General features: G+C 42.5%; 1 protein-coding gene across 6 annotated transcripts in view; it reads right to left on the reverse strand.

Moving 5' to 3' along the window:
- The window catches only part of ABLIM3 (actin binding LIM protein family member 3), a 432795-nt gene that overhangs the window by 73207 nt on the left and 344556 nt on the right, over nucleotides 1-15032 (reverse strand). For 5 of the 6 annotated variants that reach the window (XM_078652990.1, XM_078652989.1, XM_078652988.1 and 2 more), the window contains one exon: nucleotides 8692-8821. In XM_078652990.1, the coding sequence (XP_078509116.1) occupies nucleotides 8692-8821 (130 nt within the window). Of the gene's footprint in view, nucleotides 1-5065; nucleotides 5165-8691; nucleotides 8822-15032 lie in introns of all 6 variants that reach the window. The other variant, XM_078652993.1, reaches the window with a different exon arrangement.

Below are 15032 nucleotides of genomic sequence, written 5' to 3' on the forward strand. Positions count from 1 at the left end.
CATAACATGTAGCTCCCCTCCTCATTAAAATATATATGGCCCTGGGGGGTGGTTTCCCAGGGCCATAATATGCTCGGGGAGGAGGCCACGTGTCCCCTCTTCCCTTTAAAATAAATCAATTGCCCTGGGGTATGAGGTTCCCCAGGCTCTAAAGAGGCTTAGGAGGGGGGCCACATGGCCTCCCTCCCTTTAAAATATATAGGGTCCTGGGAAATGGGGCCCCCAGGGCCATAATAGGCACAAGGAGGGGGCCTATGGGCCCCTCCCCCTTTAACATGTTTATATATATAGCCTTGGGGTCCTCAGGGCCCTAAAATGCTCAAGGACAGGGGATGCGCTGTTCCCCTCTCAGCTTAAAAAAAATACCTTGGGGAATGTTGTCCCCAGGGCCGGTAAACGTCGGTTACAACGCGGTGTTTACACCGCACAACCTTTACCACGCTGCCATTACAACGCTCGTTACTACGACTTGCGCTGGATGGCGCTCTTGGTTAAGGAATATTGTAATTTTATATTCCAACACCTTCTCTACTGTTACGTGGGCTGGTGTTGGAATAGAAAATTATAATAATCCTCAATCCGCTCCCTCCAACGTAAGTCGTTGTAACGACTTGCGTTGTAAAATCCGCGATGTAAAGTACTGCGATCAAAATGATCGCGTTGTACTATCATACATCCCCCAGGGCCTAATAAAGCTCTGGGGTTGGGGCCTCCAAGGCCTAATGAGGCTCGTGGAGGGAGGGGCAACATGCCCCCTCCCCCTTTTTATTGGTATTGACCCGGGGGATGGTAACCCGATGGCCTGATATGGCTCGGAGAGGGGGGCCAAAATGGCTTTCTCCCCTTTTTGTTGTATTTGGTCCCTGGGGCCCGAAGGCTAAACTTATGTTGCACACGGCATAGGCCATGAGCAGCGTGGGTATGGCTGCCTTCTGAGGATTTGACCACAAGGCCTGGCCACAGGGCAAGCTTTGTGGCCAACCCCCACCTTGCGCAGCAGGGAAGTGGCTTTTCGTATGGTAATAAAATATTACTTTACGTTAAAAAACAACGTAGAAATAATAGAATAGAAAATAGAAATTTACTGAAAAAACAACGGTTAAAATTATAGTTAGGTGTGAGAAAAATACCTGCTTTGTTTAAAAAAAAAAACCTTACAAATTCACTGAAAAACTAAAGTTAAAGTTGCGTTATAGTCAGGTGAATATATCAGTGACAACATTAACATTTTGAACAAAAAAACACAGAAATTCACAAGTTATAGTTAGTAGAGCTGACTATGATATGCCCCCTTCCATGCACAGCTTATGACCTCACATGTTACATCGCTCATGACATGTTCTGTGACATCATTTATGACTTTACTGATGACATCTCAAACAACATCATCGATCACATCACTTATGATATCATTCAATCTTTTTTGCACACATTGCTTTATAAGCTAGTACGGCATTAGAGGCCTGAAATAATATGAATCATCATTAATGCCATCACAGATACAACTCCCTTAGGTGCAGCAAGCATGTGTTATGTGCACTATTGACCCAATACCATACACTTCACAGGTAGCCTAGTTCACATTAACAATCAACCATAGATAAATGGGAAAGCCCTCATTGCACACAGTGTTCAATATGCATACAACTGTTCAGAAAAAGCCAAGTTCCCCAAGATGCTCAGCGCCTGTTCCAAAATGAATGCCTTACTATGGACAGTTTTCATCTGTATCAAACCCCTGACAGTCACCTCACCTACATTGAGAAATAAAGTTGATATGAGTAGAAAAGTAGGTACTGTAAACCGTGTTCACTCTATGGAGGGAGCTTCCTCTACACCACACTATTTGCAGACAGTGAAACTCTCATGAGAAATACACCACAGAGTATTAAAAAGTATCTACTAAGAACAGTGTACACTCTATGTAACACTTGTGAAAAAAGATACTATTTGCTTAATATAACCAAAGTCTGAAGGTGCTAAAGATCTTTCTACCTGTGGTGAAAACTTTACAGATAGCCCATCTTCTGATGCAAAAGAATCACATGCACATAGATTAGTACCTGGTGCACACAGTCTTCTATGTTATGTAGAAATTGTTATGTTGAGATTATTCTGTCGAATAACTAAAGGCTGCTTACAATACTTAGCATTTACTACATAGAATCTTTGCCCTGTTAGAAATGTTTTCTGCAGAACCAAAACACTTGTGTGGAACATGCCGAACATAAGTTGTTAACTGTCACTTGCACACAGGTTCACTCTTCAATGCAAAGGTTTATAACGTGTTCAGTACCTCTACACATCTATGATGAATTAAGAGCACATGCGTTTTGTAAACACTTACACCCATTAGCTGGACACATGCTGTACAAAGTTAGGTCGAGAAGTACTATGGTAGTTACCTGACACTTTGAAAACTATAAAAAGAAACCAACACACTCATTGGATGAGGCTATCAATGATGTCATCAGTGATGTCATTTGAGATGTCATCAGTGATGTCATAAATAATGTCAGAGAACATGTCATGAGTGATGTAATATATGAGGTCATAAGCAGTGCATGGCGGAGAGCAACTTATAGTCAGCTCTGCTAATTATAACTTGTGAATTTCTGTGTTTTCTTTTTAGCTCAAAATGCTAAATTTGTAACTGACATATTCACTTAACTATAAGTTATTTTGGTTTTTTCAGCAGTGAATTTCTAATGTTTTTTAACAAAAAACGATCTTTTTGTATTACACCTAACTATAATGTTACTTTAACCTTTGTTATAAATGCATGTACACACACACACACATATATATAACAATGTCAGCTTGGAGTATCATGATATTGGAGTCAGTTGAAAAGTTCCTAAGATTTGTCTGTGGTTATTCATTTGTGACGGATGAATAATTACTGGATCTATATGGGATATCGGTGACTTGTCCTAACCTGTAAACCTATAGTCTGTTATATATTTTGTGATATATATGCATGTACATATTTATGTTTCTGTATGTATATTAATCCCAACGTGTAGGAAAAGGATGTATACAAAGGATTTCCACATCGAATTTTCATATGCAAAAGGATATCTTCCTTCCTCCCCCTTTCTAATATATTGGACCAATATTAGAAAGTTTTCCTTCAAAAAATACTTATAATGAATGGGAAGTTCAATGGTTTAAATGAGTTACTAAAGCCTGATTGCTTAGTGCCAGCGTTTGCTGTGGGGCAACAAATTACATAATGTTTTTAATTTACATTTTTATGCAAAAAAGAGCTCTTCTCGTGAGGTAAAAGTGATTAGAACTTTAATTTGCATTGATGATTTCCTATGAGGGGCGAGCCAAATTTTAAATTCAAATACCACAAGTTTAAAATATTCCAGATAAAACCATCTTTGTCAGAGCACCCAGGTATTTGGGGGCAAGGCCTATATCATAGATGGGGTTATTTTCAACACAGTCTGTGGAAGAATCTACAACCAGAAAGGGGAGGGGCATACAGTCAGCTGGTGGCATAAGAGATCACTGACTCCATCCCAGCCTCGCCTTCAAGCCTGAGGCCAACCATGTTAGGAAATATCCATAATGTCAGTAATGCCAGACTACACCTGCTGCAGGAGATCAGCTGGCGATGACCCAATGCCACAGGTACCATAGAGTTTCATCCCACCATCTCTGTAATGTAGCGAAGAAACAGGACTAAAACGAAGGTTCGCAACATTGAGGTCTGCTTTTTGCACTGAGCTCTGATTATTGTTACAAGTGGGTGAAATTGCAAATGCTTTCCCTCGTAAAATATGCATCATTTTTGTGAAAATGTTATTGCACAAAATTAAATTTACCAGTTTTTGTGAAAATTGTACACAAGAGCACATCTTCTGTAGGTCAGTGTGGTGAACTCTGCTCCCTTCGAGTAGCAGAGCAGAGTTTTTACCTCACTCACATTCGCCAACGTTAAGCGATGAAAAGCCACCTCCCTGGGGGATTTTTCAACGCGGACGATTGGATTTCTCAATGCGGGCGGTCGCGGATGGTGGCGACTACTCGCATTGAGGAGACTTCCGTTTGCATTGAGAAAGCTGTCACTCGAATAGAAAATCAACTTGAGTAGCAGAGAAGAGGCGGCGCCCTTCTAGCGCTGTACATGGTGCCGTTCATGCTGATTTCACAGCGCGGGACAAACACCCGACGCTGAAAATTCCCTCTATTCATGTTTACAAATTACTGGGATATGGGGATCCTACACAGGACCAGTTAGGATGCATACACGCAGCAATCAGATATTGTTATTTACTTAATAGATTAAGGATTTTGAGTGCTTAATACCACTATTTTTTAAATATGGGATGGCCTTCTGGATGCCAAACCTAACTCTTGTTTTCTGGGTGAAATCTTAATCTATTTAAGGAAAAATAAAAATTTAAACATCTAAGCTTTAATAAGGCTTAGCTTCTGAACCTGTACAATGGTCTCCTAATCATTTTGCCAAAAAATCAATGCCAGGCAACAAAAACAAGATAATTCACTGTGTCTGAAACCAGGCTGTGGGATGAAGTTGCTAGTAAGTGAGCACTAGTCCTTCAGACATGGACTATCAGTCTTCCACCCTACCCAAGAATTACAACTGTAGGATTGCGTTGGATGGGTGCTGTGTCACAATATCAAAGTCACTAATATCGACCTGCACATAAACTGACTCCACACTATCGACTGCCATTAGATCATAAATGCAAGAGTACATAGGGAAGTACTGATTTACTATTGTAACTGCACGCGTGCTTAACTCAATGATATGTTGGTATTGCATTATGCGGCATCAGTATAAGTTCAGGTGATATAAAACTTTGATACTGTGACACTCCACCATTGAATGTAAAGTGGTACCTAGCTGGACTGTGCATGTGCAGTGGGGGTCGGGGAATGTGAAAAGAGCTTGTGGTGTTGGCTTGACTAGATGTTATGGGGGCAACAAACAAACAGGAGGGAATTGCTTGGCACAGGCCACAAAGTACACATGCAAACAGAATTGGCCACAACACTACGTGCTACTCTGAAGGTCTCTGGGGCCTACCTGGAATGTGGAAATGCCTTGGAGGATGGTAAATGGTTGGCGTCGAGGACCTGACATCTAACTGGCTATAGTATGGGGAGCTCCGCCCACTCTCAGTGCCTTGAATAGTGCAAAGTAAAGAAAGCAAGAAGCAAGAGTGACCAAGAAAGAACAAAGGCAGGACAACATTGGTCAGCATAAGGAGCAGTGGTTAGAAGCATAGGCAGTGGGGTGAAGGAGGCAACGCCTGTGTGTCCGGGCTTTAGACATAGAGTCACACCACTGAGCTACACAAGTCAGTTATTACTCGTGAGAAGATTTCCATGCTGGGAAGGGGTTTGAGATGAATTCGCACATTGTCTAAGCCATGAGGGCCATTTTATCCAAGTAATACTTTAGTGAGTTGGCAGTCATAAATCAACATTTTTAGCTCATGTGTTGTGTCACTGGCCTACGTGCAGCGTGAATAATGCCCTTGCAATATCTTCGGGCCACATGAGTTTTGATGATGCTTGTTTTTTGTTTGTCCATGTGTAATGTTTTTAGTCCATGCATTAAGCCATTTTCCAGGTGTGATCTGCCTGCAGTGTCGTTGGTAAATGTCTAGTGTGGTTGGTTCATGTTAAGTAATGATGCACATGGTACAATGCAATTGGTCCACAAGCAATGCTAACCCCTTCGATGCTTGTGACGGAACCATTCCGTCTTCAGTCACGGTTGAGTTGTGCTGATGACGGAATGGTTCCGTCACGGCCACACCCTGTTCTGGAATGTCCAGCACTGGAGGGAAATCGGCGCCGCACGCAAGGTGTTAATGGTTCATTTACAGCGCCTTTGGTTACTGTGTAGTGTCATAGCCCATCTGACTAGCATCCTTAGCCTATATGCCCTGTCACTGGCCATTTTCCCATTGCCCAAATTTAGAAACATGTCACAGAATGCAGCACGACTCCCAAAGTCACTGCATAGCGTGAGAAGTCTGCAGAGATATGGCACTATGCTGCACTATTCCTAGTGATGGTACACAATTATGGTGCTGACCGCCACACTCACATGTGTGCATTACAATGCAGCACACACTTAAAGTAGCAAAAGCTATGAGAAATAAAAGAATTTCTCCTTTTAACACCTGCTTCAAAGCAATGTTGTGCTTTTGGTGCGAAACCCTGTCTACTGTGTTAGTAGATAGGGTTTTGCATCAAAAGCCGCGGGTGGTTGCCTAGGAACGCCCATGTCCCACTAATGAAATACCTCCTTGATGCAGAGTAACACAAAGCAGTGAAAAGTTTTGCGCTGGAGAGCAACTAATAAAAAAACATTTTGGGCAGGTTTGCGTCACTTTCGTCATGCAAACCCAGCACAAAATGTTTGTAAATCTGCTCCCATGCCCCATGTCCATCGCTGGTCACTGTGCAGCATTAAAAGCCCATAAAGAGGGCGCCCCAACCACAGATGCGGAGGGGTATATGCTGTATTATCTTCAGCTTGACCAGCTTTCGTGAAATAATTACGTTTATGGCATCTTATGAAATTATGTGTATTAATTTCATTGTCATTATTATAGTTATTATTATTACTGCTGATAGTTTAATAACAATAATAGCAACCATAATAACAATACCAATACTACCAATACTGCTACTTCTACTAATGAAGATAATATTACTACTACTAATAATAATAATAACAAGACTGATAATATATTTCAAACAACCACCAGTATTGTTAATATTATTATTATTAGTAGTAGTAGTAGCAGTATTCCTAATATAATTACCAGTATTATTATTATTATTGTTGTTGTTATTATTATCATTATAATTAGCAGCATTATTATGATTGTTGTTATTGTTATTATTATTATTATTATTATCATTGCTGTTTTTGTTATTATTTGTATTAGTGTTGTTGTTATCATTAAAACAATCATTAGCATTGTATTAGCAGCAATAGCCATGTTAGCATTAGAATTATTACTATCTGTAGTATTAGCAGTATTATTGTACAGTGTGACACAGGGACATATGGGGCGTTTGCAAGAGTCCAGGGGGCTTATTTACAAGCCCTTTGCGCCACCGGGATGTAACTTTTTCCATGTTAAAAGTGACGCACCGGTGGCACAAGGGGCTTGTAAATAAGCCCACAGAGATGTCTCTGCAGTGGCTGCGTTCAACGCTTGACCGCCACCTCTGGTACACAATCTTGCGTACAATTGTACAAGTCACACATTTCAAAGGGAGGCCTTTAAGAAGAGAAGAACTAACCCTGGGACCCTCATGGCTTAGAGTGTGCTGGAGTCTGTGATACGAGGGAGGAGGCAGCGTGTGAGGAATGATAGGCTGATGACCGACTTGTGCCTCTCTGATGCCTCCTGATTTAAGCATTCGTTGTCCACTTGCGTAACAAAACCTTACGGGCCCCCCTGCAAGGTATGTGGAGGGCCCCCCTCCTGACACAATCGGGCGATCTCCGGCCAGAGTACTGTGCTGAGGGGGTCCCCTGGAGCTTGGGTGCCCCCGCACTGCGGGTGCTGCTGGGGCCTGCGTTACGTAACTGTCGTCATTGATTGTTATCTAAAAAAATGAGTGACTGTTTCTTCGCCCACATCCACATCCCATCAGGGGCAACCTCTCCCAGAGCACAGGGATGGCCATAACACTACTGCAGCTCCATTATGGCAACACAACTCCACACTGTGCCCTCCACCTATGCACTGCATCTTTACTGAAGCAGATACTTCAACCAAACATGCTTGGTAACACCTGACGTTCAGCACTAGTGACTACGCGCACACACAGGACATGCCCCGTATTTAACATTCATTTTACCATGGACCTGTCAGCGAACACGCACCCCTACCTCTATTACTGTCTTTAGTGAGAGTATGTCTAAGAGGGATCTCAAACCACAGATGGAGGGCCCGATTAACAAAAGTATATTTAGACTTTTGTGTACATTTACTGAAGGGCCCGATTCACTAAAGTATATTTAGACTTTTGTGTACGTTTACTCTTTTTTGCTATTCACAAACCAATGAATTAAAAGTAAGTTTACGACAGCGGAGACTCCGCAGTCATGGCAGAGACGTACGCACATAAAAAGACAGGCATGTCGTATATTTTTATATGCTGAGGTCTCTGCCCCAACTGTGCAGTCTCTGCACCCGTAAACTTACTTTTAACCCTTTCCATGCGTTGGGCGGCCCCCGGGCATCTGACGTCACAGTGGGCATGTGCGGAGGACGGCTGGGGGCTGTCCGAAACCCGCCCACTCATTATTTCGCCCGTACCACGGCGGAATTCGCGCCGCGGTCAATGGGTTAAATCATTTGTTTGTGAATAGCAAACAAGAGTAAACTTACACAAAAGTGTTTCAGTCCCACTGACTGGCTGCCTCTGTGCAGGGACGGGCGAGTTTAGCTCATCATTCACTTTGACAGTAAAGGCCGACCAAAATGACAGTCTGAAAAATACGCAGGAGAGAGAAATCCCAAGCCCAAGCAGTGATCATCTGTTCCTTCCCACTCTCCATAGGGTATCAGGGATTATTTTACCATTAATGTCTGCAGTGACTGTAAGCAGACCCACAGTACTCCCTGTATGCGGCTTCCTTTAAGCGAGCATTCAAACACAGGTGAAGCCGCTTACCTGACCTGTAGTAGAGCTGCGGGGAGCGAGACATGGTTGGTGACATGCCCTGGCGGCTGTAGGTTGGGGAGTCAATGTAGCCTGGACTGGAAGCTCTTCGTTGTCTCAAGTCCAACCCTTCGTACATCTCCTGAGAAGTGGGAAAAAGCAGTAAACTGAGAGTAAACATACTGGAAGCTAGAGTAATATAGTATTTAAATATTTGCTCAAGAAGCTTGTGCGGGTTGGAGGGATAGACATCATCTGGGATGCTACTCTCAGGTCCTAAGGTGGTATAGTCGCTAGTCGATTAGGCGTGAGGGAAGGTGCGGTAAGCGTCTGTTGAGGTGGAAGTATTATGCAAGTGGAGGCATAAGGAGAAATGGCACAGTGGTGTTCAGGATTGGAATCTACACGGTGTGGTCTGTTTGGGTGAGTGGTACACATGGTTAGCCTTGGAACAGGTTCTACACTGGTGACAGCGGTGATAAGCAGGGTTATAGTTGTCAGAATGCCTGGCAGTTGGCTTTGTGATTTACCATGTTTAGAGTTGACATACATGATTGTAAGCTGAAGGGGTTGATGGCCGTGGTCAAGATTGCCACAATTGCTGGACTGTTAGTTGTGGTGATAGGTATAGTTAATGTTGGTACTGATGGTGGTCATTGTCACAAAGACGTGTCAGTAGATAGGGATTTGCGTGAGAACCCATGGGTGGTTGCATTGAAACACCCATGCTCCATCCTTGGTATGAACCCCTCGAGGCAAAGTAGCATAAAGCAGCGCATAACGCTGATCTGAGTTACTTCAGGCAAGCTTCATGTGCAAAATGTTGGAAAGTAAATCCTTCCACAACATGTTGCGCAAAATACTAGTAAAAGTGGGCCAAAGTGTTGTGCTAGGGCACAATGATGAGCCAATGAACAGGTGCTTGACCCTTATACTCAGGAAACACCCTCCAGCACAAATTTCAAACCGAGGCCAACCGTCCAATCTAAAGATGTGTATATATATATATATATATATATATATATATATATATATATATATATATATATATATATATATATATATATATAGAGAGAGAGAGAGAGAGAGAGAGAGAGAGAGAGAGAGAGAGATTTGCAGAAATTACGTTATGCGTAGGTCGGATCATCACACTATATTCTACTTGCCCATTGTTTGCGCCCTCTTTAATTTGGCGGTAGAATTTGTATTGGGAGATTTGGCCTTGCGTGAAAAACCGTGTGCTTGTGGTGCTGTTCATGTCCAGTTACGACGGGGTTGGGGTTTGGGGGGTGGCGGTCGCGCGAGAGGTGGAATTTTGTAACACAAAGTGTTGCTTCGCTCTCATCAACTTTCAGCTCAAAATATCCCTTGCAGGTGGACGTGGATCGGCGCTGCCGTTTTCAGGCCTCTGAACATTGTGCGCAAGACACAATTCACACACATCTCATTTGACATCGAAATCAATGACGTCAACATGCCGAAAATATTAATTGAAATATTCTCTGCTGATCGTTCTTATTTTGTGTCCTGTAGTACATTACAGTCACCATAAGATGGCACCAGAGACACGTGCCATTTGAAGCGAGCCGCGGACCATTTCAAAGGGACATAAAGGTGCAAGGAGAGCAGTCTCCCGAAAGGGAGAGGCAGCGCTCTTCTGGCACTACGATCATGCCATTTACAGATTTATTACTGCGCATGACGCTAATTATTTATTTTGGCACTTCACAGCTGCATTATCACTTTCAATATTTGAGTTTGTCAATTTTACTGGAGAGTAGGGATTCTTTAACAGTGACTTGTCGCCACGTGTACAAAAATTAGAAATTGCAATTTGTTACTGAAGAATGTTTTTAAAACAGCAGTTCCTAGTGGGGTCGCAAATCAAACTACCTAATGAACATTAATGAGGCGGGTCTCTGTTTATGACTGACTAGGAATCGCTGTAATCACAGTGATGGCTGCTTGCTGGGGTCAGCAGACCACCATGTTTGTGATTGACTTTACATAAAACATTTTATTTTTATTTTAAAAGGCAAATGGGATGTGCTTAAAAAAAATTTGAAAATTCAACTTTTCAGTTTAATATTTTAAGAGCTGGCTGTGGTCCGTGGGACCACTGCTTACTCTTACAAATATATCTTTTTTTTACATTCTCAAAGGGGAAGAGGTCCTTTGGGGACCACTTCCCATTCGCAAATAGGTTACCACCTCCCTTGAGGTGTTGGTAAGATGTTAATGTTATGCAAACAGAATTCGGTTGCAAAACAATAGTACATACCACAGCAAAGTGGTGGCTCTTCCGCTAAGGCGGAGAAGCGTCGCTCCCCACTGCTTTCAGCAGTGTAAGTAAAGGAAATATAAAATGATTATAACTCGTAGTTATTATCATTGTATTTGCTCCTGCTGAGGCGTCTTTGCGGGGTGGGGCTGCTCTGCTTTCAGAACAGGGGGAAGGAGTGGTAGGCACTCTTTAAGTGCAAAATGAGTGTTTGGCCGGCCATACAGTTATGTGCCCTTTGCAGGTTGTGGAGACCATGCACAAGCTCCCATTCCCTGGCTGAGCACCGAACCACAGCGCTCAGACCAATCACAACTCTGCATTGCAGTGTTGTGATTGGTCAGGGGAGTGTGGGTGCTTCCTGTTCCAGCCCAACGGAGGTACGACGCAAGAGACAATGGAGGAGAGACAAGATGCGGCAAGGGGCTATGTATTTTTTCTTTATCCCCCCCGCCCTCCGCCCGCCACCCCCAATCCATGCCAGCAGCCACTGCCACAGCAAATGGGTATTTGGAAAGAGTGCCATAAACATGCCCTTTCCAAATACTGATTCGGAAAGCCAAATTGTGATTCGGTAACAAGAGATCAACTTGCAAATTGGCTTTTGTACATTACGAATGCTTTTTTTTGCAGTTGCAAACAGCCGGCTTCTGTGAATCTGGACGTTTGCAAGCCCCAAGAAAGTTTTGTATATATGGCCCTTTATTTCAACACGTATAATGTCCCTAGTTTTAACTTCTGAACACCTAAACCATAATTAATTTTAACTTGTTCGAGATCTATGGGAAAGATGAAGGATGTATTTTCTGAGTTGTAGCGTTTTTTTTTTATCATAGTCTGGATTGTTTGCTATATTGTCAGCGCAGCTTTCGTATGACAATTATGTGAGAACCACCAGGAGAGGGGCTTTGCCTCTGCCCACATGTTGGGAGCCAGGGGTGCATGTTTTGATTGGGCAGAAGGTGTGTGGTTCTACAAAAAGTGGTTGCCCTTCACACAGCTGTGATCATGTTTCTATAATATGAGGCTTTGTAATGATTCCTTACTTGCTGGTGTGGTCTTGAGAAGTTTCAATTTTGCTATTCCTAAAGCTTGCAAAGTGTATTTGTTTACCTTATTTGTCATGCACAATCATTCTGTACTTTGAGAATGAGTGTGTAAATGCACAATCATGTTGTGCAGGAAGGTATCTTCAATGTGTATCTTATGCAAAACAATGTTGTTAGTGTCGAATGAATATATATGCAACATACATTGGCACAAAAGTTAGAATTTGTATGCAAATGTGGCAAAGTTAAAAACATTGCACCCTTTGGGAAGTTGATAGGTTTTCGACAGATTTGCGTGAAGGTTGCAAAGAAAATGAACTTTTCAACTAAGCACACTCATTAATGTGATTTGCCTCCACAAGAAATATTGGGAATATAAGCAATCTCCTGCATGATCTGCAGAAGTGGTTCCAAACTATCCAGTGGCATAAACACAATAGAAGAGTTGAACTTTTGCCAGCAGCTGTGTAAATGGAGTTCTTATAATCCTTATTTTATTTTACAACAGTCATTACTGTAGATGATACTGTTAACAAAAGTTTTTCTTTTTCCCTATTACTATACACTGCTGATTGATCTTTGAAGGATGAAAGTCTGAGTCGGAATTCAAAAGTGTGACATTCATATTACACTGATGCCAGCAGTGATTGCTGAACCCACTAAACCAGCGTGCTTACCTGGACATATTCGACTTTTTGGAGGGGCAGGATTGACATAAAGAACTCCCTTGCTATATTGGTGGGATATTCATTGACTTAACCTCCTGAAGCAGCAGTGACAACAAATCAAAGACATTTCTAATCAGCCAGAAACAGATTAAGAGTTGTAATCTTGGTGTGAGGGCATAGGCAGACCTGGAGCAATGCTGAGCATAAGGTATTGTAGCAGGCTAAGAAATCAATTGGCCAGATGGCACTAGCAGTTCTCATGTAGTCTAGTTTAGTCTAGTCTGGATATTTGTATTGCGCAACATATCACATCCTGAGGGAGTCTCATGGCGCATGCGGACAGTCCTGAAAAAAAGAAAATGAGTCTGGATGGAAAATTTTAACTAAAGAGCCATGTCTTCAGTTTTTTGCGAAAACTCATAAGTTCAGTAATTGTGCGTATGTGTAGGGAAAGTTTGTTCCATAGGGATGGCGCCATTTCGAACAGTTAGAACTCTCAGAGGTGTAAGTTGGGACTTAGAACTTGATCTCAGTTGTCGACCAGGCTGGTACCATGTCAGTTTTTGATTCCAGTATTTTGGTCCTGGGCCGTACATGTGTTTATGAACCAGACACATGGTTTTAAAAATGGCTCTTTTTTTAACAGGGAGCCAGTGTAGGCTTTTTAGGCATGGCATAGAGGGGGATCGTCTGGGTAGACCGAGGATTAGACGAGCCGCAGTATTTTGCACAACCTGCAATTTCTTAATATGGCACTCATTTATGGCAAGAAGAAGGGAGTTAACATAGTCTAGCCTATTTACTATGAGGCCCTGAACCAAAGTTCTGCGTGCTTCAGTTGGTAACCATTTGAAGACCTTACGAAGGCTCCGCATGATTCTGAAGCAAATGCCTACGGTATGATTTACATGGTCCTTCATGGATAATTTGTTGTCCATGCGGAACCCTAGGTTACGGACTGATTCTTTTGGGACGGGGCATTCCCCCAGTTCCGGGGGCCACCAGTCATGGGTCCAATGTTCGATTGCTCGCCCAAATGTCATAATTTCAGATTTGGTGCCATTCAACTGGAGATGGTTTAGACTCTTCCAGTTATTTACCTCTGTCAAGCACATTTTAAAACGTTTTTTGGTATCATTTACATCGGGACCAAGGGTAACCAGTATTTGCGTGTCATCCGCGTATGATAACACGTCAAATCCGTATGCCCTAATCAGTTTGGCCAGAGGGGCCACATAAACATTAAAAAGAGAAGGGCTGAGAATAGAACTCTGGGGCACACCTCTTGTAACAGGCCGAGTACTGGCCAGGGTCTCGCCTATTTGCAATGTGGTTGTTCGTTTTGACAGATAACTGATGAACCATTTTAAAACCTGCCCTTTGACACCATACTCCCACAACCTTTTGATCAAGATCTGGTGAGAGATGGTGTCAAAGGCAGCTGACAGATCCAAAAGTACCAGAAAGCAAGATTGGCGTCTATCAAGAGCAAGTCTAATATTGTCAGTGACCTCAATCAGAGCAGTTTCCATGCTGTGGGCAGCACGGAAACCCGACTGTGAGGAATCGAGTAGATTATTCCTCTCAAGATAGCTCACTAGTTGTTCATTTTCAAATGCCTCCAATATTTTCCCTGGATAGGGCAGCAGGGAAATGGGGCGGTAGTTTGAGAAAATGTTTGCATCAGCACCGAGTTTTTTTAATATAGGTCTGACTCTTGCTGCCTTCCAGATTTCAGGAAATTCCGCCTCTGTCAAGGATGTATTTAGGAGGCAGGAAAGAGAATCTACCAACACTGGGGCAAGAGTGGCAAATAGTTTTGAGGTAAGCTGATCACTAGCCGAACCTGATTTGATTTTACGTCCCAATAGCATGGTTTTTTCATTATCCAGCGGATCGAAAATGGACCAGCTCGGGGATGAGTCTTTTGAATATACAGCTTGATTCGCGTGTAACTCCAGTTCCAAATATTGGAGGGATGTTTTCTCAGTTTCGAAAGATGTACATATTTTTATATCGTCTAGAAACGTACAAAGGTCTTCCGTCCATTCATTTGTTTTTAACGTTTCTTGCGGACTTTTAAAGGAAGTGAATTCTTTTAGGATATGATAGAGCTCTTTAGATGAATTCTCGGCTTTGTTTATTCGTTCAGCTATGTGTGTTCTTTTTGCTGATTTTATTTCCCTCATGTATTTAGTGTGTAGGGTTTTATAGATTTTACGACTATCAGGATCTTTATGTTTGCGCCAGGTTTTTTCAGCATTCCTTGTTAAGGTTTTGAGATGCTTTAGTTGGTCATTAAACCAAGGCGACATTTTTTCCCTACAGTACACCTTTCGAAAAGGGGCTATCTTG

Source organism: Lissotriton helveticus, chromosome 7 (assembly GCF_964261635.1).
Source record: "Lissotriton helveticus chromosome 7, aLisHel1.1, whole genome shotgun sequence".
Classification (NCBI taxonomy): Eukaryota; Metazoa; Chordata; class Amphibia; order Caudata; family Salamandridae; genus Lissotriton; species Lissotriton helveticus.